Source organism: Phyllostomus discolor, chromosome 13, assembly GCF_004126475.2.
Source record: "Phyllostomus discolor isolate MPI-MPIP mPhyDis1 chromosome 13, mPhyDis1.pri.v3, whole genome shotgun sequence".
NCBI classification, from domain to species: domain Eukaryota; kingdom Metazoa; phylum Chordata; class Mammalia; order Chiroptera; family Phyllostomidae; genus Phyllostomus; species Phyllostomus discolor.
Genome location: NC_040915.2, coordinates 10,453,376 through 10,478,091, shown reverse-complemented (window position 1 = coordinate 10,478,091; position 24,716 = coordinate 10,453,376). Strand labels below are relative to the sequence as shown.

At 51.0% G+C, this 24,716-nt stretch overlaps 1 protein-coding gene across 3 annotated transcripts in view; it reads left to right on the top strand.

Annotated features, from left to right (window-relative positions):
* Positions 1-24,716, top strand: part of SPOCK1 (SPARC (osteonectin), cwcv and kazal like domains proteoglycan 1) — a 459,872-nt gene that overhangs the window by 303,915 nt on the left and 131,241 nt on the right. For all 3 annotated transcript variants that reach the window (XM_028528572.2, XM_028528573.2, XM_028528570.2), the window contains one exon: positions 13,528-13,642. In XM_028528572.2, the coding sequence (XP_028384373.1) occupies positions 13,528-13,642 (115 nt within the window). The remainder of the gene's footprint in view (positions 1-13,527; positions 13,643-24,716) is intronic.

Below are 24,716 nucleotides of genomic sequence, written 5' to 3'. Positions count from 1 at the left end.
GTAAGGGAAATGCTGGCGCTCCCCTTTGTAGCTCAGAGAGGCTGTATAATTTGCCCAAGATCACACAGCACCCAAGGAGCTGAGCTCAGATGTGCAACTGAATTTGTCTGGAGCACAAAGCTCATGCTCCTTTGACCTTCCCATATAATGCACATCACACATACTGGTGGTGTGCTTACGTGAGCAAGGACAGTACCCAGGAAGCCGGAGGTCTTCGTTCTCTCTAGCTGTTCGCCTCTACCTTCTGCAACCTGAGCAATAGCTAGCCAAGACCACTGTGTTGAAGCAGAGCCCCTGGCAGGGTGTTAGTCAGGAAGGTGAGTCCGGGCCCGGGGCAAGGCCAGCACGTAGTGGTAGACCTTGACATCTTGCTCAGATACCTGGGGACTCACTGCCCTAAGGATACGCATCTGAGAACTGGTCCTTAGAGGTCAGTTCTGGTCCTGCGCTGGCTGTGTGCCCTTGGAAAAGTCATGCGACCTGTTGAGATCTGTTCCTTTGTCTACTACTCCAGGGCCAGTTCTCACCTGGGGCCTTTGCAGTCCCTCCCCTGGAATGTTTCTCAATTTATCTTCAAAAGATCCTCCTTCTCATTAGACTGTGGCTTGACTGTCACCTCCTCAGAGAGGTCTTCCCTGACTGCTCAATCCAATGTGACTACTCGGGCACTCTCTGCTGCCTCACCCTTTTAAAATTAGCTGCCTGGCTCTCAGTCCTGTCTCATGCTTTCCCCCTAACTCCCTCCCTTCTTTATTTCCTCTTTCCTCTCCTTTCTGCCTTCCTTCCTCCCCTCCTCCTCTTCCCCCTCCCTTCCCTTCTTCCTCTCTTTGTTAGTCCCTCTACTAGAGTGTCAGTTCCTTAAAAACAGGCACTTCTGTCTTATCCATTTCTCAAATGCCCAATGTTTATAATAGTACTTGGCATGTAAAATTAGTTTCATAAATGTTTGCTGAGCTGATAATTTAAAGTCTTTCCTATGTTTAAATGTGAACGTGTAGGTCCAGAGGCGGATGCTCCAGGGACCCTTCTAGCCCTGAATCATCGTGACCTAGAAATCCCAATTTAGAACATTCATCCAAAGAGAGGCTTTGCACAGACCATTTATTCCGCGTTAACTGAACACATCCCTCAGAGAAGACGGGTGTCAGGGGACTTGGGGTCCAGAAACAATGAGCCGCCCTTGGTCCCTGGCCTCACAGAGATGGATGGAGCGGTGGTTAGGCCCACGGACCAGGGGCTGTTCACACGCTCACCTAGCAACTGTCACTCCACACGCCGTCCAGGGGCGCCCATGCCGTGGGGCGGGGCGCAGGTCCTGTCTGGGGCCCTGGGGCTTCTGCTTCATTTTGACAGACTTGGAGTCGCACCCCACCTTGGCCAATTACTCATTTCGTGATCTTTGGCAAGTTCTGATTTTTTCCTCATCTTTCACAGGGAGGTAATACTGGCCGTGGAAGGTGGTTGTAAGAATGGAACGATTCTTCATATTGGGCACTGCAGTCTGGACCCCACAGAGTGTGCGGGTTTGTGAGCTAGCTGTCTGCCGCCACCGAAGGTGGGGTGAATGTTGGAGTGCGGGGAGAGGGAACTAAGTTCTGGAAGGGAGCTTGAGGCCAGGTTGTGAAGGCGTGATTAGGACACTTTTTATAAAAAATTAGGATCCATGCCTTTAACAAAAACAAGAACATCAGTTCACCTTCTTTGGAGGAAGAAAACACTTTGCAGCCGTTGTGGTGTTTACAGATGATCATCTCCCTGCTCCGTCTTACCTGCTGGGTTCTCAGTATTTACTGCTGAAGAGTGAAAATGAAAGATTTTACTCCTTGTGTTTATTTCACGTTTGTTTTAGGAAACCTCATAGGTACTTGCCCATTATTTATTGTTGCCTCTGTCTTTTATGCACAGTTAAGACCTGGTTTATATTTTATATTAGCACTGTAGGCCTTATCTTAGAGTAATGCAAAGGAGGTAATTGGCCATTGAGTGGCACACTGGTGAAGAGACAGGCAGGAAAGAGAGCCGGGTGCGGGCAAGGTTAAAACGGAATTGCTCGGCTTATTTGGATGCACGTGGAGAAGCGTTTCCGCAGTGAGCGAACAGTGTGGGGCACAAACAAACAGAGGAACAGCAAGAATGCAAAAGACTTGAGTGATACGGCACTTACTGAACCCTACAGAGGGAGATACGATCATTCTTTTCTCAGCTTGCGGTGGTTTCTAATAGCTTAGAAGGTGCCCCCAGAAACCCCAGGTCCAATCAGCACTAACTTTGTCATGATTGCTTTAATGTGATCAGTTAAGGAATGGAATTTAATAACCTTGGGAACCATCCCAAGGAAGCAGAAGTGAACTTGCCCTAATTGGAGAAAGAAAGGACTTGGAAATGAATAGTCTCCAATTACCCATTTATAAATCCAGAGCCAAATGTTTACAAAAAAAATTAACAGTGTAAGGGATGAAAGAAATAGCAGCTCTAATTTTGATATTCATACCTGGGGAGCCACAAATGCTCCGTAACTCATTTGTGAGCCTCACCCAATACTTGGCACATTGAGGGCTCTCAGAAAGCGCTGGTTATGCAAGGTCGGTTTTCTGAAAAAAACCCTGGGGTGTCTCACCAGTGGGACTGAAGTCCCTGGGAACAGACGGCCTGGGGATTCTGTTCCAGGGGCACAGGATACATTTTTCATTAACCAGCTCTCACTGGATCTGTGTTGTGGTCCCGCAAGAATGAACAATTTGCTTCTGACGGTTCTTTGTATGTAGTTTTACTGCAATTGATTTTCCATTTTAGGCATCAGTACCCTGGAGAGCTCCCCACTGCCTTCTAGGGCCCTTTCAACTTGGTAAACACTTCCAACACTTCTCAAACTTTTCTGCCAAAGAACCTCTAAGGGCAAGGAAGAGTAGACACCTCCTCTGAGGTCCATGGGGCAGAACCCACTGTGAGCACATATGTTGTCAAAGTCTCTTTTAGTCAAGTCGAGATGAATTTTGCAATCTCTTATATAGGAGAGCAGTGATTACCTTAATATAAAAAATGTGTTAAGTTACCTACCGTCTAGTAAAATAGATGCTGCAGGGAGCTCCCTGGTAGATTTGTATTCTCCTTGGCTCACCACCGTCTGAGAAACAAGGATGGGGTGAGACTGAGTAAAATAGAAAAGAGGCCCAGCTCTGGAAAATGCATATGGGGTGGGGCTGCCTGTATCTCTCACTCACTGATTTTTGGACTTGGAGGTAGCCAGTGAATGAGCACCAAGATGCCTCACTAGAGTTCTTCACTGAGGTTTTACCCTTAAAGATGCCACACTATGGAAGTGGCGGCCTCATTCAAGACTCTGAGAGGTCATTGGAACATCCCCGTCTCCAGTCTGGGGCAGGGTTTCCCTGCGGACTTCATTGTTCTCATTGCACTGAAACCTCCCCCGTTCAAGCTCCACAGGACGAAGTCGGATGCAGTCGGAAAGCAGTCGGATGGACAGGCTCTGGCTGCAGGTGGGGAAGCACCCCATGCACCAAACCTGCCTTGCAGGGCTCTGCCCGCCATTCGTCCCCAGCACACCCCACGTTACCCACTTGCGTGGGCTCCAGCCCTCTTTGTTTCAACACTGTTTGCCAGATTCTTTTTTCATATTCTCCTTTTCCCCTGGGTTTTTACCAATGGTGCCTGAATGCAGGCCCTTAGGATACCTTAACAATCACACCCACAACCCTCCAGAGAGGCTTCGGCTTCGTTGTATGCATTTGGTGCACAGAATTTGGGGGGTAGTTTTTAATTCTTCATCCAAGACCTCGGAATCTGAGATGGAATGAGGCAGAGCACAGCTCTACTGGAGATGTACGAGCTTCTTAGGTGTCACGTGATTATTTTGGCAGGGGTTTAGATCTAGTTAATCGGCAGAAGTTGTCTGGGTAAGGTGAACCCTGAGCTTGACATTCAAAATGAAACCTTCAGATTTCTTCTTGTGCAGATGAGTCCACCACGTGAGACTGGAAAGACTGAACAGTGTTGTGGCTCCGGGACGTGGAGTCTTTGAAATGTGCAGGGTCCCTGGCCCTTTGTGTCGTGCCTGCAGGCACACCGTGCGTTATCCAACCAGGTCCTCACTCGGTCCAGTGGAGTAGATCGGTTCGTCTCCCACCGAGCCGGAGGAGTTGGGTGGTCACTCTCTCGAGGCCACACCGGTGGGAAGTGGCACGGCTCTGCCTCCCACACCACGTCTCTGTGACCCGCACCCGTGTGCTTGTTTCTTCTGGGGGTGCCTAACCTTCTTCCATTCGTGGAGTGTCTGAGTTTCCTCATTCTTTCCTGGTCCAACAACTGTGGCTGCTGCATAATGACAGGTTCATGCTCATCAGCACCAAAGGAGTTAGTTCTCCCGATGCCTTTGGTCTGGGAAAAGCTCTGTATTTTAGAGCAATTTTAACTGCATTGAAGTGAAGCACAAGTACAAAAGATGGACTTTATGAGCTACAACACTTTTAAGTATACCTTTTTCCCAGAAGTATTTTATTTTTATTGTGCTATTAATGTCCTCTTACCCTCCCAGGTTATAGAACTGGTTCTTACATATTTTAAGTAATTCTCTCTCCTTTATTCATAAATGTCTCATGAATAATTTCTGTCTATTACGATGAAATAGGACCTAAGTACCTTTACTGTTACAACATTTTAATAAATCCTGGCTCTTTGATGAGTGAGAAGGTTCAGACTTGCCTGTGGGGGGTGTCTCGTCCCTCCCCTGGGAACCGAGGCTGTGGTTAGGTCCTGTCGTTCACACTGCTCTGCCCCGTCCGGGCCAGGCCTCGTGTGCGTGCGTGTCCCTGACAGTGATGTGGCCACATCCACACTTCCTGAAACCTTTACAGAAGGAACCACAAGGGTTACCTGGCCCATGTTAGGTGTTGTTCATAAGTCACAGAGAGGCTTAAGTTCACTGCACATCAGGATTGCCTTGAAAATATTTTTTTCCTTTTGCATTCACTAGAAAGAGTCATATAAGTTTATTAAAATATTCAGCTTCAGGCTTTGAGTTTGGATAGTGCAATGTTTCCTCGACAATAAGAAGTTATTTCTGGGATACTGTGGGTGACAGAATTCTTCGGGGAGGTGACAGAGGGGTCCCGTGTTGACCCCGCCCCCCCCCAAGCTGTTTCCATGACAGGCCAAGTGACTCCGAGCATCAGCTTTTGCCCAGACTGAAATCCAGACTTCCCAGGTGTGTGACCACAGACAAGCCACTTGGCATCACTGTGTGAGTGCCCACAGTGGAGGATTAATGATGAACGAACCTGTTCCCTCATTGGTAAATTAGAATAATAGTGCATTATTGTACAGGTCGATGGCTGTCACTGTCTTCCTTGTCAGCCTCCTAATCAAATGATGCACTGTGTAAGAAAATGTTCCTCCTTCCGTCTTTCTACTCAGTGCTCCTCCCCCCACCCCCGTCCTTTTTCCTCTTCTGCCCCATCCCACTTCAAAAGGAAATCCATTTCTTGTTGAAAGCACGGAGTGAGGCCCCTGGCCTTCACCACCCCGGCAGCTGGGGAACAGGGGGCGGTGCGAGATGACACCTTCGAGAAGCAGGGCTTGGGCGGCCAAGCTGATAACATGCTGTGGCCTGTGATTTTATGGAGCGTATCCCCACAGCTGCTCAGAGACCTGCCTTAACACATTCTTCCTTAATGGCCAGGATGCGCAAATTAGCCAGGTTGGACTTTTCAGTGGCTGCTCACAATGTCCTGGCCTGCACGTGAGCACGGGGACTCAGCTCCTCCTAGCCGCCTTCAGTTCCACCGGGCCTGGGGCTCCTGCACTCGTGTCTCAGAGACACATGCCAAGATCTCACAGGGCTGGACACTTGCTCTTCCCCCCGTGATGGACGTGACTTGCCACGGTCTCCCTGCTGCAGACAGGATTCTCCGGGAAGCCAAAGGAGACTGTGATGTTTCTGGACTAGCCGGGGACAGGCAGCATGGGTGTTGCAGGGAGCAGGGAGTCTGAATGCAGTCCTGGGGTGTGGCAGGGTAGCCCCAGGAGCCAGAGGACAATCAGGAGAAGCTGAGGGTGCTGGTGTGTGAGGCAGGGAAGCTGGAGCTGGTGCTTCTTTGCAAGAGCAGCGGCACAGGAAAGGGAGAGGACATCTTTGGAAGCAAACAGGCCTGGTTTAGATGATGGCTTTGCCATTTTACCAGCTGCGTGGCGTCAGAAAGTTACTTTGCCATTTCAAACCAGTTTTCTCACCTAACTTGCTTTTTCATGTATCATAAACATCTACCTATGTGAGAATGTACCGACCTACTTCCCCCTTTATAATAGCTGGACATTTAATTATAAGACATCCAATATTTCGTAAATGGATGCCTTGTAATTAAAGTATCCATTTTCCGATAGACAGTGTATGGATTGGATGTTTGCGCTGAAGCTTTAACCCTCACTGTGGCTGCATGTGGAGATGGGGTCTCTGAGGAAGCCATGAAGGTTAAATGAGGCCATAGGACGGGGCCCTGATCTGAGAGGAGGGTGTCCTTTATAAGAAGAGACATCGGAGTTCGCCCACTCTCTGAGTGCACCTAGAGACGCCCGTGTGGGGGCACAGCAAGGAGCTGGCTGTCTGCAAGCTCGAACAAGAGCTCTCGTCAAAAACTGACCGTGTTGACCCCCTAAGCTCAGCCTTCTGGCCTCCAAAACCCTGAGAAAATGATTTCTGCCATTTCAGCCACCCCGTCCGCTGTGTTTTTTCATGGTAGCCTGAGTGGACTAGCAGTATGGACACTCAAGTTGTTCCTGATTTTCCCTATTGTAGATCAGTAAGATGCACATTTTTGCCTAATGCATTCACTTCTTGGGTCACAGGATATTTCTTTGTCCCTTCCTTCATTTAGTTATTAAAAATTTTGTCTATACCAAAAAGTAGAAGGAATAACATCATGAACTCCCACATGCCCATCCAACTATGTTTAACAGTTATCATTTAAACGCCAGGTTGAAAAATTGCCCTCCAAAAAAGCCTGTTAATAGTTGATATCCCCCCACCAAACATACACACAATTATTATAAGAGACAGGATACTCTTATTTTTAACACAGAAGGAAATGAATCCTCAGGCCCTTGGTTTGAAAGGAAAGAAAAGGTCTCTTCCCAGGACGGGTATCTTTGGCCAGGTGCTCACTTTCATCCTTTGCCCCATGTCCTCATCTGTCCCATGTCCCTTACCAACTCCCACCCCCACTCCTGGGGCACACATGTTCAGCCATCTGTATCACTTAACTGTCCTGTTTAGACACGGGGCAATAGGCCGCTTTGTTCCGCCTCAGAGATCTTGGCCCACCCCTTGATTTGGTAGCTGACAACAGTGACAGAGGCTTTCCCCACTGCCATTCTTCTCTGGTTTCAGCAAAATCCTATGAGCAGAACCTTCTGTTTTGTATTCTGTGTGGTTCTGTCAAGTCAGCCGGTAAACAAGGCCCTCTGGCGTGTGTGTGGGGGGGGATTGGAAGCGAGGTGCATGCACAGGTTACCATGGGGACAGACAAGCTGTAATAAATGTTTGGGATCTCAGCCTGACGAGGTTTTAGCAGTTTCGAGTAATTTTGCTGTCAATCATCCATTAAGTCACTCCTAATGAATCACTGGGAGTGTCTTTGCTCTTCAGATGAACTTCAGATGAGCAGGATTCGGGCAGAGAGCAGTCTTAAAAGCAGCAAGGAGACAACAGTCATTAATTTGTCAACTTTTTGCAAATCAAGTGGCCTTTTGTCTGAGGAAGTTGCCAGGAGTCTCCAGAGTGGACCACAAGTTGACACGGTGGTTGTAGACTCAGTCTTTCTGGTCTTGTGAGGCTGGCTTGCTGCCTCCCAGGATTCCGTGCAGCTTCACCTCCCCAGGGAGAGGGGGCATGAAGTTTTCTCAAGGGGGAGAGTGGCTGTAGGAGCTGAGCACGGGGACCTCCACCCTGACCCGCCTCTCATTTGGAAGGGGAGGGGGTAGAGCATGTCTATTCTTAATTGAAGTGCCGCCTTCCACATGAAATATGTATGAAGGGCTCTCTCTTCCTCCTCTATCTACCACGGAGCAGAGGCCCCCAGAGATCAGCATAAGAGGGTATGCCGAAGACCCCCTTTCCAGCTCTACGCAGTTTGTTGTCACCAGTGAACGTGGAAGCCACGCCCCCCCTCGCTTGGTTTGTAAGGCCCTCCATGATGCCACCTCCCCCTCTCCAGTCCTCTCACTCCTCTCCCAGCCTGTTCTAGCCCCAGGAAATGCTGTGGTCCCCAAATTTACTGTGATTTCTCTCACGTTTGCAAGGGGTGCTTCTTTTTATCTGGAAGGTTCTTCCTCAATCTGGTGAGTGGCTTCAACCCATTTTTTTGTAGATGTCAGTCTCTCCAGGAAGTCTCCCCCGTCCCCCCTGGGAGGACTGGGTGAGGTAGCTCCCTTGCCCCCGTAATGTGCAGGACTCGCCTTCCCACTGCCCGTCCCCTCTGTGGAGCTGCGTGCTCCCAGAGGGCAGGAATGCCATCTCGTTCAGTCCGGAGCTGCTGGCCTCCGGCCTGCAAGCACAGGCCTGCCCAGGACGATGCTCTGCAAATGCTAATGGAATAAACACAAGCCTGTGTCGCTTCCCCAGGGGACTCCCAGGGGACTGAGGGGACCCCCAGGGGACTGCCCTTTGGGCAGCCCACCAAATGGAGCGTCCTCTCATCCCAGCTCTCGGAGGTGGCAGCCCGCCCGGCTGTTGCTGCGGTTGTGACCCTTTGCCTCTGAGCACCTCGCTGCGCCCACGGGCAGAGAGAGGCTTGGTCTGGATTTTGAAAGCAATGTAGCCAATTAAAAAATGAATCGAACTGAAGACAAGTTTGGAAACAATTAAGATAATTGAAATATCACTACCTTAATTGAGATCAAGCAGTGAGCTTAGAAAATAAAATTAATTTAAAAAATTACATGTAGCCTGTAATTAACAGGATTTTGAATTTAGTGTTTTCCAGCTCAACACATCACTCTTTAAATTAATTCATTCTTGTTTTTTTTTCCTTTGAAAAAAGTTTTTGTAAAAATAAGTGAAAAATTAATTGGACATATATTATGTGTTGGTTAACACTTGATTTTTTTTCTGCTTGGGCAGGAAAGGTGAAGTTAACCCCCTGTGGGTACCTGCTCTGTGCCAGGCACATTACCCTGCAGGTGTGGAGACAGAGGAGGTGTAGGGGACACGGGCTTGGCCACCTCGTGGGGACTGCTGCATCCTCACCCCAAGCTCGTGCTCAGGGAGAACAACTTGGGGTGCAGTCTCCAGGAATCGTTAGCACCTGGCGGAGAAGCACCTAACCCTGGGTGGGGTTACCACTCACACTCAGCTCACCTGCTCCCCTCCCCTCCTTACCTGCACAGTTTCACTGCACCTGAGTAAAGAGCCTCTTAAATGCCACTATTGTGGTGTCCTATCATTCATTCCCTTTAGAAAGTGGAGCCACGTGACCCTGTCCAAAACAGGTGCTGGATGCCTCTCATGAGGGTCACCTTTCGGGAGTGTCACCTGAGCCTTGGGGCCGCCAGAAAAGCTCCTTTAGAGGCTGCATTTGAATGGAAACAACATACTTCTTTCGCCATCCACATCCCCTTTTAATTCCAACTGTTTTTCAAAAACAAGAGGAATCCTGGTGATTAAATAAACGCTGACAGCTTGATTTGTTACTGTTCTGTTGTTCTGTGAAGTTCATTTAAATAACTTGCATACATGTTTGAAGTATTCAGTTCCTGGTAATTAATTTTTAGTCCACTTGATTTTTATATGCAAATTGTTAAGGAAGTATGCATAGGGAGTTAAATAACAGATGACTTTTATTTGTTAGCGTTTTTGGTTGGAGTTTTTTGTTTGTTTAGTAATGTCAGCTTCAAGCCTTGGAAGAGGGATAACCTATGGCGTTAGCCTAACAATAGGGTGGCAGACGGCAAGGTTGCAGGCTGAAAATTGACCAGACCACTGGTCAGTTCACTCAGCTGGGGGGTGGCTGCAGTCAGAGGGAGTAGGCGGAGGGCGCACTTGCCCACAGCTGGGCACCCCATCTTCTGGGGAGCACTGGGGCAGTCCTGCGTGGCCCAGCCTGGGCAGTACCGGGCGCCCTGGCTGCCCTTGACCGTTACTAGCAAGACTCATTCTGCCTGGAAGGCCTCCTGGCAGCACTGTGCAGCTGGGTGGTGCTGTGAGGTGGGTCCACAACCCACCTTTCAAAGGAGGTCCTAGGTGCGTCTCAGCTGCTGGCTGTGGTGGGAGGGAGATAGGGTTCTGGAGTCACCCAGCAGGTGTCCACTGTCTTCTGCACCTCTCACCAGGGACTTTGCTTTAAGACCTTTACTTGTAAAGTGGGCACATTAAGGCCAGCAGTCTCCTCGGGTGTTGGAGCGTTGAGTATGATAATCCCAGTAGTGGGCTTAGTTCACTGACTGCGCGTCCGAAGCGCAGGGTAAGTGTTAGCGATTGTTCTTGTCATTATGAAGGATTATTATTCACTCTGGGAACAAAATACAGACACACAAAAAAATTAACAAACACCTAAAAGATCTGTTCTAAGCACTTAGAAATATTAACTCATTTAATCCTCCTGACAACCAAAAGCAGTGGTAGGTACTCTTATTACCTGCTTTAGCAGAAGAGGCAGACAAGGTACGGAGAGGTCGGTGAGTGCAGAGCCAGTATTCAGACTCGGAACCACTGGGCAGAGAGTCTGTTCCTCCCTCCTGTGGTCAGCCGACTTCTTTGCCTGGAGACCGCACTGCCCTTTGAGGCCGCCCAGCTCATGGTGTGGACATTGCATGTTTGTGGAGTTGGCTACAGAGGACAAATGAAGCTCGAGTTTGGCCATGAAGCCTGTTGTGCAGTACTGCCAATTTCAGCACCCAGCACACTGGGCCAGCCTGTCAGTCTCTATCTCTGAGCTCCTCTCCAGGGAAAATCCCAAGGGCTCTGTGGCACCTACCAGGGAAACTCCCTAGCTCGTGCCTGGGGCAGGGGCTGCCCATGACCTGGGCCCAAGTTTTTTGAGATCTGTAAGTGTCCTACTTCATCCTGTGGCAGTAGAAAGTGTAAGAAGGGGCAGCAGAGGACTCGCATGGCCATTATTAATTGTCATCTGGTAATCAGTCTTCATTGTTGGCTCAACTTCACAGGAGTCTTGGACAATAAAGTTGGTTGGATGGCCATCTGGGTTGGGGTGGAGGACAGTGTACAAGGACAGGTAGACCACTGTCCTGAGACACACCAGCGTCTTGGCTTCTTGTGTGGAAGTCCCCGGGATTGAGAGCGTCCCACCTGGGGCCAGGAAGTTCCTAGTGCAGGTTTCCGGAAGGCCCAGCTGCGGAGCACTCCAAGGGCAGACCCAGAGTACAAGAGGCTGCCTTCCGCTCAAGAGTGCAGAGTGGACCCTGTGTCCCTGGGGCTTGAATCAGCCTCTCTTTATCTTGCAACCCATTTCCTCCTGCTGAGCTCCAGCAGGTTCCTCCAGAAGCAGGCTTCCCTGGGACTGACCAGGACCTGGTCTCACTGCTGGCCTGACTGGCCTGAGATGCACCCGGTTTCTGTTTACAGCGCTGAAGCTGCTGCAGCAGAGGGGGCCACCCTGAGTTGGGCAAGCTCAGGAATGCATTGGGGTGTTCATGTTCAGGTCCCCTGGGACATTCCCAGCAGCTGTCTGGAGAAAACGGTGTTGAGAGTCTGGGCCTGGGCGGGCTCGTTCTGGAATAACGACTCGTCTAAGTGCAGGGGGTCACGGTGGTGAGGGCCCCACTGGGAAGTGGAAGGTGGCTTTCTCCCCACTGTTATGCCATCTCTGCTCTGGATGCTGACTGGTTTAACCACAGGTTTGTATGGAGAGGACATGGGGGAACATCTCCCTGGCCTGTGGCGGAGAGCAGTTACGGAAGACCTGTGTAGCATCCAGCACACGCGAGAACCAATATCGGAGACTTTCAGGGTATCAAAGATGTTACTTTATTGGCCAAGTTTAATCTGCGCAGGGGCGAACTCTCAAAGTGTCCAGCGACACAGTGCCCACAAGGAGCTGTAAACAAGAGCTGTGCCGAGTGCATACATCTATGTTCTTATATAGGGGCGGGCAAGCAAGCGTTATACAGAAGCAGACATGGCAGTTAGCAATTCGCTTACAAAGACCGCGCGCGGGAATTTCAAACCAAGCGTTCTTGCATAAGGCGGGAAGGCAGGCTGTTTGTTCATTAACCTAGTAATCTCCTGGCTCTAGCTAGCTAGTTTTCTATTTTCTCATTAAAAACTACAGAGCATTGCTTATCTAGCCTATCCTGGGGAGAGCATCTGCTTGTTAGACACGGGATGTTTGCTTAACTGCCCTGTGTCTCCCTTATCATTTCCTTTTAGCTACAATGTGGTTCTTGTCTATTAGAGGAAATTTTGTTCTTAATTTCCTTATTCCCAACAACCTGCAGTCCCCCAGGCTTTGGGCCCTGGGCTGGCGGGTGGCACAGTTGCTCTTGTTTTGCAGAGACTGCCTGCCTCGCTGCTCAGCCTTGAGGAGCATGGCCAGCCTGCTATGCAGAGTGGGGAGGAGCCGAGGGCCTCTGCTCTGCCTATTCTAGGCAATGCTGCAGTGTAGGAACTGCTGTCCTCCCAGAGCCCTCCTGCGGTGACTCGGTGGGAGAAGCTCTCCCCCCGCCTCAGTATTCCTGTGCACGGACCACACAGACTGGTCGGATGCAACACCTTATAGTTGCCCACACACCCCTCCCGTCGTTGGCCTGTGCTGGCCGCCGGTCCGGGCACCTTTTCTCTCCCGGCTTTTCAAAATCCTGCCCATCCTTCAAAATCCAATTCACATATTAATGCCTCATTAATCCTTGCCCCAGAAATTGATCTCTGTGTTTCTTCCCAGCTCTGCCATCACTTCACACGCCCCTCATGGCGTTTATCTAATCCTCCTGCACCCCATGCATATTTATGGATGAGCTTCCCCCTCCCCATTGTGTTGTAACTTTGTGGGGCATGGAACAGTTTCATGCATCTGGATGTTCTTCACAGAACTTAAACTAGGCTTATTTATGCACTTTGTCCATGTGGACAGAATTGAAGCAAAAAAAACAAACAAACAAAACCCTGCCCTCAAGGACTTTTTATGTTATAGAAAATAGGTAAAATTAGGCATGGATGAAGTGGTAAAAAGCAATAGCAGACAAAGGACCAAAGAGGAGAAAGAAGCTCCCGGCCTTTGGAGCATGCAAGATTCTAAAGAATTTTAAAAGTAATTCCTGCTGGAGACGGAGATGCCGCAACTCCCCACGGCACAAAGGAATCACTACCCTGATGTGAAGGAAAACGAGCAGGAGACACTGAACTCCCCCTGGTTCGGGTTCTTTCCAATGTCCTTCCACTTAAGAAAACAGCACAGAGTGCAAACACATGGTCTGTTTACTCCCCCCTTACCTAGTTGAGTAGAAATAGACGTTAAATTTTCCCTGAGGCCCTAACCACCCTGTTTTTGTTCTTTTTTGTTTCAGCCCTGGACCCATCCAAAGACCCCTGCCTGAAGGTGAAGTGCAGCCCTCACAAGGTGTGTGTGACCCAGGACTACCAGACGGCCCTGTGTGTCAGCCGCAAGCACCTGCTCCCCAGGTAAGGCGGAGGCTGGGGGCGGAGCCCTCCCCTGGGGCTGGCTGGTGCCTCCGGGGAAGAGGCAGAGCAGGTGTGGGGCCGTGGTTGATGTGGTGTTTGGTTTCTGCGCTCCTGCTGTGGTTCTCAGACACAGATTTGCAAAGAATGTCAGTATCTTTATTTCCTTCCAATCAACCTGATTTGGCTCGGAGCCCTCCTCTGAGCGGAGGACCAGAGATTCCTCTCTTGGTCATTGCTGGCACGGTGCCTCCGCCCAGAACGGCCCCAGGAGCCAGGAAGCACAGACAGAGCTAAGAAGACAGGGACTGAGCGGTGGGTCTCCTGCTTGTCACTCACCCGCTGGCCGCAGGGATCCTTTGGGGTCGGCTGAGGTCCAGGGGTGCCCATTCGGGATGTGGGCCTCTTTGCCTGGCTGGGTACCTGGGCTGGGGTCCTGCTGCCTCCGGACCAGCACACCGCCATTCTTGCTGAGAAGGAGCCTTGCTCTGATAGTCTCTCTTCCCCAGCTTAAAGCCTTTGCCTCGTCCTCCCACCCACGCCCACCATCATCCAGCCAGTGGCCTCAGGCTTCTACAAATGACAGAAAGAGCCTTTGATTTGAGGCTACTTCTGCCTTCAGTCCTGCAGAAACACTCAAACAAGAAGGAACAAGGCACAGAAACGAAAGGCAGGCTTTCCTTGAGCGTGGGGCTGGCTGGGGGGTGGTGGGAGGCGACTGCAGTGCCTGTGGCCTCTTCTGGTCCCTCCTGGACCACGGACAGGTGCAGCGGCGGGGCGTTGGGGTTAGGACATGGTTCTGGATTCAACAACTTCCTCTGCCATGATGGCACTGAGCCATGACCTTAGGCAAAGAAGGCAACCCTTCCTGATTCCCACTGAAGTCTGCCTCCCTGTAACTTTGGCTCCTGGGTTCCAGTTTGGCACAGAATGCATCCTGTCTCATGCCTTAGTTCCTGAAGTCTCAGCAGTGCCGGTCCCTTTGACGGCCCTTCTTGGAATAGGTTTTACGGTCCATCCGTCCCCGACCTGGTTGCGTCTGATGGTGCCTGAGGCGCTGGTGCTCTGAGAGTCTGGTCCAGCAGCTGCGGCAGCGGGGCCCCTCTGCCTCCACAGGCACGGTGCCTGCAGCGACAGACCTGGCCTTCGAGCTCCCCTGAGCCAGGGAGCCGCTGATCTGCTGCGCTGGCCGTCCAGGCAGCAGCATTCTCCCTGGAAGCGAGGGTCGCTCTCGCGCCCGCAGCCCTAGCACGGCCCGGCATTGTGCTCAGCACCCACATCCGTGACGTCTCCCGGCTGTCTTGTCAAGTTGGTGTTTATTTTTCTTCCCTACTCTAAAAATGAGAGAACTGAGGCGGAGAGCAGCGTTAGTGATTTGTGGCAGCCGTGAGTCACACCCACTGCTGCCCAGTTCGGACGTGCGTGGCTTTTATCACCGCCGGGTGCTGGCCTCCTCGTCCGCCCGGGCCTGGTCTGCGCGCTCCGAGACGTCGTTCCCCAGCAGACTGGCGTTGAGTACCTCCTGTCTGAGGGGCTGAGCCAGAGGCAAACAAGAGACCCTGCTCCCACCCTCAAGGAAAGTCAAGTTCACTGTGGAATGGGATGCTAAAAATGGTTTTTTGGTGTTAAAACTCCTTTTAAGGCATACCTGCTCTGAGGAAACTGCCACCAGGTCCCCCGCCGCCCCTGATCCCCTCCTTCTCTGAAGGAGGAACGGCTGCCTCCTTTGCAGCTGGGGAGCTGCCCTAGGGGAAGGGGCTCTGGGCTGTTCATCCGTGTGGTTGTCTTCATTTGTGTGTGTGTGTGTGTGTGTGTGTGTCCGAGTGTGTGATGTGGACAGTCCACGGCCTGTTTACTCCTGAAACGCAGCCCTTTCTGGAAATGCCAGATAAGAGATTTTCAGCGTGACGCTCAAATCTGTCCGTGGCAGAGGCAGCAGCGTCGTCAGCACTCGGGCGTACCCAGGTGTCAGTAGTGATTCCCCGGGCACGCTGAGTTTCTGTGCTGGAGGCACCAGCACATTTTTCTCATGTTGAGAGTGTAACCCTCATCTCCTATCTGCTGGTGACGGCGGCTTCGCAGTGGCTGCAGCGTGGATTTGGGAGGGAGACCAGTCTGGGCTCCATTGTGGGGCTGGGTGCTTCCAGGCCACGAGACCTTGGCTTGTTGCTTTACCGTTCTGAGTCTGCACTTCCTTGTTTGTAAAATGGGTTTCTTGAAAACATTTACCCCGTTCCTCTTTTCTGTTTGCTGGAATATGTCTGACAGTAATTCTTGCAGAGAGCATTTATGGTTAGTAAAATTTAACAATCCGTGCATAAGGCATTTTGTGTATGTGTTTGTGTAAGAGTCCAATCAAAAAGGTATATAAAGTGCATAAATTAGGGTTACATAATGACAGCTGTCTTCCAGTGACTAAAACAGCTGTGATAATTGTTGTCATTATTGTCTGATTCATTCCAGAAGGTCAGCCAGAAAGCCCCAAAGATGCATGCTCCTGAGAACAAAGAGCTTACGGCAGGTGCCTCGTCCCCTTCCCAGTCTGACCACTCCCGTGTTGCAGCCACCCAGGGCAGCCTGGGAGGCTGAGGTGGGGGCTCCGGTGCCGCCTCTGCCGCTCTTTTCTGATTCACACCTGAGGACGAAGAAGACGACTGCATTTCTGACAACGGTGTATGTTTGTTCACTGGAAAAACAGCCGAAAGGAGAGGCCCCTTGAGGAGGCATGCCACTCCCTCCTCAGGGTGGGGGGCCCCTGCCACGGCACTGGCTGCGGCCGTGGGTCCAGCCTCCCACCTTTCCCTCTCAGAGCCTGAGGTTCCTGGTCCGCCATGTCAGCCAAATGCATACCTCTTGGTAGGGTCTTGGACACCTTCCCAGATGAAACATCTGTCTTTCCACATTATACTTCAGGGGTCCCCTCTGACCAGGGAGACCATGTTGACAACTCTCCATATTCATCAATCAGGGAAGTAATCTTTCTCTCTGTGAAACATCTGTAGGCAATTCCATCAGCCAGTCTGGCCTCTGCAGCAGCTCAAGAGGCAAATCCCGCCCGCCAGACGGGCAGGAGGGCACACACATGCAGAGGCGGCTGGGCCAGCCTCGGGCTGATTGAGGCTGCAGACTCGGGCTGTCTTTGCAAGCAGATTGAGATAGAAGGACAGTGAGCACATTGGCAGGAGAATTTCACTAGCTTTCCTCGCTGGCGGTTCCTCGCTGGTGGAGAGTGGGGGAGTGAGCAGAGTGTGTGACTGCAGAGTTCGGGGCGAGCAATTTCGGGGGTGGGGCGTGCAGGACAACCGGCCTTTCCTGTGCTGGCATTCTTTCCTTCCTTGGGTGGTGTTTGGGTTTGTAACTGTTTTTTTTTTTTTTCCTAGAGGCTTCGGCTAACCTCATGTTCTCTTTGGAGAATTTTCTGTGGAAGTTCTTTATTTCATCTCTCCCTGCCGTTAAGCTTGGCCTGGCAGTGTGTTCACCTGTCTGGTTCTCCTAAGGGGCCACTTATGCATTAAGAGCATCATGAAGGCAGCTTGGAATCAAGAAGCTATCTCGTAGATGACTTTTTTACAATATTGCAATTTACTTTTTTATAGCAATACATGATGCTTGTTACATAAAACACAGAAAAGTAAAAAGAAACCAGAAATAGGCAGTGGTCATATCATCTTAAAATAGGAATCAAAACATTGCAGTGTATTTCCTTTCGTTCTTCTAGTCAAAGGTTTTGTTCATGGGTTTGTTTCTGTCAAAATTTGGTTATGAAGTGGTACCCGTATTGTGTATAAAAATTTGCATTGGGCTGTCTTTGGTTAATATTTATAAATGAGTATTTTTATGAGTCTACAAACTCTTCATTATATATGTGTGTGCATCTCGTCACAAATTTTAATGATTGTGTGGTATACTATACAAAAAATAACTTGAAATGGATCATAGACCTAAATATAAGAGCCAAAACTATAAAACTTTTAGAAGAAAATAACAGTAGTAACCTTGGATTTGACAAAGATTTCTTAAATAAGACAAAAAAAGACCATGAACTATAAATGTGCCAAGATAAAGAGAAAATCAACAAAATGGGGTATCATGCAAATTAAAAACTGATTTTCAAAAGATACCGCTGTGAAAATAAAAAGACAAGCCACACTGGGAGACAGTATTTGCAAACTGTGCGTCCAACGAAAGGTGTGCGCCTGGGACAACGTGCAGTGAAACCACAGGGCCGTGCAGAGACTCACCCGCGGGCGCTCGCAGCAGCTGTATTTGCCGTGGAGAGAGCCGGAAAGCACCCACCTGTCCGTCAGCTGGTGCGTGGAGACACCAGCTGCGGCCTGTCCGTGGTAATGGGCGCCACTCAGCAATGAGGAGAAACTGGCCATCGGCGCAGGCGGCAGCGAGAATGAGTTTCACGGTGGACAGGCTGAGCACAAGTACAAGAAGTCCCAGGGAGTGCAGGCCAGTCTACGTGGCAGGACGCCTGTCACGGGGGAGCAGGTCCATGAGGACCTGAGCATTCATTCTCCAAGAGCGTTCTCCAGGGCTTGATAGCGGAAAGCGGGTCCTTTGGGAGGCAGTTAAGGCCAACTCTGGCCTTCGAGGCCAAAGGTCCCACTGGCAGACGGGTTCGTTTGGGGAAGAAGAGCTTTTAACACAGCCATGTGTTATTCTTACTGACTTAGGTTTGCTTTTTTTTTCTTTTTTAAGAGCTTCTCTTAGATCTTCTTAAAGAAAATACCTTCATAAGGGACAGAGGGGTGGACAGAAAGTCATGCAACCTGAAGAGGGTTCTGCTCTCGGGGATTCGCTGCCACGTCTGATTTATTGTCTGGGTGGGCCAGAGATGGGAGGAGGGGGGTTTTTCTTACAGAGTGCAAGACATTGATTTTACCTCTCCATTGCCATTGATTTTTATTTGGAGAAGGGAAAATTGAAGCAGTGGTTGTAAGCCTTCCAGATCAGCCGCATTCTCAGATTCTGCCCGTGTGTTGTTGTGAATGGGCGGGAAGGATGTCAGGGTGGGACTTCGGTATTGGAGCGCATCCCCGAAAGCCTTCTGGGAGCAGTGGGAGCTAACCTCGTTTTAAGTAAGGAGCCCGTCGCTCAATGGGCTGGGCCTCTCTAATGGAGCGGCTCTTTCCCTCCACTTCCTAATTACCTGGAGTAACAGTGAATTCTCTGTACCAGCAAAGATTTCAGATTCAGGGGAGGCTGGTGGTATAGTAGACCAGTCTGGGCCCTTTCTGTCTTTTATGTGAACTTGAAACAAAGAATCAAAGTGTTTGAGGTCAGAGAAAAGTACATCAAATACCAGACTCTCAGAGGATATTTGAAAGGATGATGGTTGTTTCATCTCAGTTTTGTTTTACAACAGAGCTCTGTCTCCCGCTATGGGGGCTTTGAAGGGGTTGATTACACACACACCTGTCTGTCCTGCTTTGCAAGACATGAGGCCACGTGGAAGGCAGGGGACTCCTAGGCGCCTGGGTGGCTTTCTGGTGCTTTACAACTCAAGGCGTTGGTAGTTACCTGAGCGTGATTGTGCCCACATGCCCTAGAAAGCTTTTATGTGTATGTAGCTCACACTCTCTCTCCGAGGGGCTCACGTGTTGCCTTACATTCTTTTTTAACCTCGGAGGAATCTTTATTTGCCGTACTCTGAGACTGGGTAAGGAGGACTTGGTGCTGTTTCTCATCTGTGTGTGGAAGTTGAGTTTTGGGTTTGAGCCCACTTTTGAATCAGACTCCTTTATACACAGGAAACTCATCTCCGTGGTCTGTTTTGCAAACACCTGCCACTGGGCACTGCGGAAAACAAAGGCAGAGTAGTTGATTCAAGAGATGCTGCTTACTGACCACCTACATATTAGGCACACGTGGCAGAAGGGATCTTGCCAACCTTTCACAACAGTCACTTAGGTCTGTACTGTGATCCCATTTTCTAGATGAGACTATTGAGGTTTTTAAAGTACTCCCTTGACAGCACAGGGCCGGTAAGGGGCAGATATGGAAGGAGAATGGCGGAATGCCACACAGCCTTCCCTGCGTCGGGGGTCCTGGGCGTGAACTCTCACTGGCTACTTCAGTTTTCCTTGAGCTGCTGAAGCCTGCCAGCACCCAGCCAAACTGCTCCTGGCCCCAGAGGTGCCACGAGACTCGGGCCTGGGCCTGCTCTGCTGGCCCTGCTCCTTTCAGAACAACCGGTGGGGGCCCGGGCGTGAAACCTTCTTTCTCCTTTCTGTGCCAAAAGCAATACTTCTGGGCTCATTATTCCTCTTTGAGGTCTTTCGTTTGAAGCAATCATTTAAACGTGTCCCTTAAACATAGAGATATTTAATTCCTTTAAACTGCAGCTTTATTTTTTTAAACAGCAGAAGTGCTAGATGCCTCTGCCTGTAAGGACCCCGCCGCTCCCGGGGCCTCCGTGCAGCAGGGTTTCTTCACTGGAGCAAGCCAGTCACTTTCTCTTTTTTTTTTTTTTCCTTCTGAACCTGAATGTATTGATTAGAGAAGCTTAATGACAAGAGCAGCAGAGAGTAAAAAGCAATTCATAATGGAGATGGGAATAATTGTGTGGAATTTTTAGTCCCTTGGAGCAGGGGACAAAGTGACAGGCAGATCTTACATTATAAAGCAAATTCACTAGGCGCGCTTTACAAAAGCATTGAAAAATATATATATCAAAATCATGACTGCCCATAAAATCTACCAGCCCCATATCTTGCCCTGCCTTGTTTCTCTCTAAAAACAACACAAAACAACAACAGACAAAACCAGACAAGGTCTCCCTGTCAGTCTGATGGCCTCGCACCTGTCTGGGCAGTCTGCAGTTGTGGCTCACGAGGACCAGAGCCTCTGCCCTACCAGAGTCTTCTCCAGAACTTTCCTCAAGGCTGTCCTCTCCCCCTGGCAGTCTGCGCTGCTGAAGAAGCATCCCCCCCACACATTAGCGGGGGCCGTTCCCATTTCCAGTGCACCCCAAGGCATGGGACAGCTGTCCTTTTTGAGCCACGTTCTATCTGTAAGAGATTGAGCCGTGTGGTGGAATTTCAGAGTGCGCCCAGGTGGAGAGCTAGAGAACCAAGTGTCTGTGGAGCTGGGAGTGGCTGCTCCAGGGCCAGGGACTGGCTGAACATTACCCTCTCCTTCCCCGCCCTGGTCTCTGTTGGAAAGCATTAAGTGCAGCCCCGCTCTGGGGTTCTGCCCACAGAGACAGGGCCGCTGCTGTTCTGTTTATTGGTTCTTGCATATTAAGGAATGTAAGAGTTGCACATGTCAGGCATTAGATTTCAGCAGATTAGAAAGAGGAGGTGGGGTGGGTATGCCAGTTTCAAAGAGATCATCGCTAGGCGTGATTTCCACCAGGGCTCCGGGCTGGCGGTGCAGCACACACAGGTGTGAATCATTACATTAGCACATCCGTCCTTGAGCACTAAGAAACAGATAAGCTCAGGCCTCCCCACAACTCACTGAAGGCATTAAGGTGCCCACATGTTCTGAGAACACTCTGCAGTACCCAGGCATCCGTGTGGCTGCCCATGAAACACATCATCATCTATTTTTTTAGAGAGGTGAAGGGAGGGAGAAAGAGAGGGAGAGAAACATCAGTGTGTAGTTGCCTCTCGTGTACCCTCTACTGGGGACCTGACCCGAAACCCAGGCATGTGCCCTGACTGGGGATTGAACCTGCAGCCCTTTGGTTCACAGGGCAGTGCTCAATCCACTGAGCCACACTGGCCAGAGCCACATCATCCTCTTCTATAGAAGTGATCAGATTGAATTTTCCCTTTTTCCCTAACTTCTGTTTTAATTTTTCGAAATCTCTTTCCTTGGCCTGTATAATTAGTAAATCTGCCGTGGCCTGCTTGCAGCTCTGCCTACACTCATTAAGATCCCAACTCGCAGGCTTTCAGTTTAGGCGTTTTATATCAGGTTAATTCAGCCAATGAACCGTGAAAGACATTCTTTATGGGTCTCAGGCACCACAGTAGGGCCCATTTCGGGCACCGACCTGGCGGGCTCTGGAGTCAGAAAATGGACACGGGATGATTTAGATGGGCATCCAGGGCTGTCTTTGGAGTACTCTTGTTTTCAATGGGATGTTCTCAAGCTAATGTCCTGCCTTTAATGTGCCTCATGGAGACAGTGGGCAGAGGGCAAGGCCTTCCAAGCACAGAGAGGCAGCAGAGATGAAAGTTAAGTAGTTTGGGGACCTCGGCACCTTCCCCAGGCATTCTCTTCCCTGGTGGTGTTCCTGGGCACACGCAGACAGGGGTGTGGCTGTGTCGCTGAGGCACCAGGGCCCTCTTTCGGCCACCTCGCCCCTGAACCTGCCCCAGCTGGGGTGCTGGGGTGTCCTGCTTCCTTCCCATTTGCCTGACCGGCCCACACTGCCCGTGGCCGTGAGGAATTCCCAAGTGAAAGGGAAAGGGGCAGGCCTTCCCCTGCCCCCCGACCCGCCCCCCACCCACCCCGGCCAGGAGCCAGAGTCCGTCCTTGGCAGAGCCGCGATGGTGATGAAGGGCTTTCGGGCGCGAGTCCTTCCTGTCGTCACATTGGCAGGACCAGGTCTCAGAAAACAGCTCCCATGCATCCGCGATGAGGGGTTAAAGGTCACTAACTCAGATTCCACTCAGCCGGAGTCTGAGAATTTCTCTATTTCACAAGTATTTCTGGTGTCTTCCATTGGCTGTGTGTTTGGAATTCTGTGATGAGTGGACATGGTCTACCCTCATGGAGATTTAAAGTCCATTGGGAAAGACAATAAAAAGAAGTTAAGCATCTGACATCATGGTAAACATCAGGTAGGATAAGAGCAGGGTCCCAGGAGAGACTCAGTTTAGGTTAGTCAAATGGGGGAGGCCTCTGGGGAGGCCTTTGGGGAGGCGAAAGGCAGCAGGCCCCCACTAGACAAATTATCAGGAAAGGTGTTCCCAGAGGAGGGAACAGCCTTTGCGAGGGCCCTGAGTCAGCGAAGAGGGAGGGGACACGGTGTCCTGAAGGAAGCGAGAGGTGAGGGCCGTGCTTCCGGGCACAGAGACTGAGAGGGTGTGGCTGCGTGAGGCTGGAGAGGGAGGCGGGGCCGAACCTGCAGAGCCTAGAAGATTATGGGACAGGTTTGCCTGCCAGGCCAGTCAGGAAGGGACATCTCGTGTGGCTTTAAGCAGGAGGGAGACAGAATCTTGTGGCTTAAGGTGAACTGAGTTTTCGTGAACAACTGTTCTTTAAGCCAGACTGCGTGCCGCGTGAGAGGGGGTCCTGGGGACGTCCTCGCTGAAGCTCGTAGCCTAGCAGAGGGGCCTGGGGCACAGGTGTATGTGCTCTAAGCTAAAAAATTATTTTAAAATCTCATGGAATCAAGTTCCAAGAAGACAGCAACCGTTTCCAGCACAGTTGGGGGTGGGGCATGGGAGGGCGGCAGAGAAGGGGCATCACTAACTGGTGGGGTGTACTAGCCGTCATCACTGGGGTTTAAGAGCACGTGAGGACACTGGCCTGGGCACACTGTGACTTGCTCCACACCACACGGCCTCATGGGCAGAGAGGGGGGCCCAGAGCAAGGCTTCCCCAAGCCCATCTTTGTGTAAGAGCCACTCTGCCCTTGAGACATTCTCTTGCACTAAGTCTCCGTTTTCCTATCAAATGCTGACTTTAGAAACCATGTTGTGGGATCGTGATGAGGAAAGTAGTAAGTGTGGCACTGGCACATAGTAGGTGCTTAATGAAGCTAGCCTCCCACCTGTGCCTGTAGCTCCCAGAGGACTTAGTTGGGGGCACAGTCCTCGCCAGCCTCACAGAGTTGTGCAGGCCCACCTGGGCTCACGCGTGCAGAAGCCCTGTGTTTGGTGTTCTGGGCGGTGCCTGTCATCCGGCGAGTAACTTCTTCCCTGGCAGAGTGCAGACTCCCCTCCCCGTAGGCGTATCCACTTACTTGCAATGCCCAGGTGCCCTCTGCAGTGCAAGCCTGGGTCTTGGCACACTGTGGGGACTCACAGAGCATTAGTGGGTGCACGTGTAAAGTCAGGGAAGGAGCTGGAGATGCAGGGCCAGGCCGATGGGCCAAATCAGGAGCTCTGGCAGGTCAGCTGAGTCACAGAGCAGTGCTGCACGTGAGGGGTGGGGTGTTCCTCTGAGGGCCGGGCACCCCATTTCCCTCTGTTGTTTGCGCAGAGCCCACCACATCTCCGGACGCCCAGGAAATACTCAGCAAGTGCCTGTGGAACTTCACGGGGCAAGTGGAGGCGACTTGTGGGTCTGGTGTGAAAGCGGCCCTGTTTTCAGGAGAGAGCAGCATACTCCAGGCTCTGCCCGGCCTGGTGGCCTCCTTCACTGGGGCCTCAGCTCTGCCCATCCTCTCTCCATGCTGAGTGACTGGACACATCTAAAGGTCAGCTGTCCGGGGCCACAGGCTTAGCCTCAGTGGTGACACGTGGTCATCTGTTTCATTGACCCCTTGCAGCTCTCAGAGCTGATGGTCTGTTGTTCAGAATGTCCCAGAGTGGAGCTAACTCTGCCTTCAGGGAGGAGAAAGGAAAGGGACTGCCCTGGGCAGCTGCTCTGCCAGCCGTCAGGAGCAGCTTTCCACTGCTGCCCCGGGTGCCTCCAAGATGGGCTGAATCCACCCTCCGGCTTCATCCAGGGGCCTGCAGCCTCCAGATCCCTTCTCTGAGGGCTGGGCCCTCTGCCCCATGGCCCACGGCACTGCCCCTCCCTCCCTGCCCTTCAGAATAAGACACAGCAGGACTGCCTGCAGCTCAGCCAGAGGGATGTCTAGGGAGGCAGCAGGCAGCATTCTTAGAGGCCTGTTTTCTCTGTCCTGGGGAGAACCCCGGTGCAGAGGGGCTAAGGGTGGGCTGCCCAACCCCCGGGAGGGGGTTTGGGCTCACAGACACTGCTGGCTCCCGTGTGTGAGCCCTCAGTGTACCCACAAGCTGATCAGAATGTGCTGGGAGTGACATTTGATTTCCTACTCATCTACCTGCTCTCCAACTTAAGTGGTTTCTCCACGTGCCTTTTTTTTCCCACCGTCTGTTCTGGGGCAGAGTTGGTTTGTTGCTGTTAATGGCTCCATTGATCA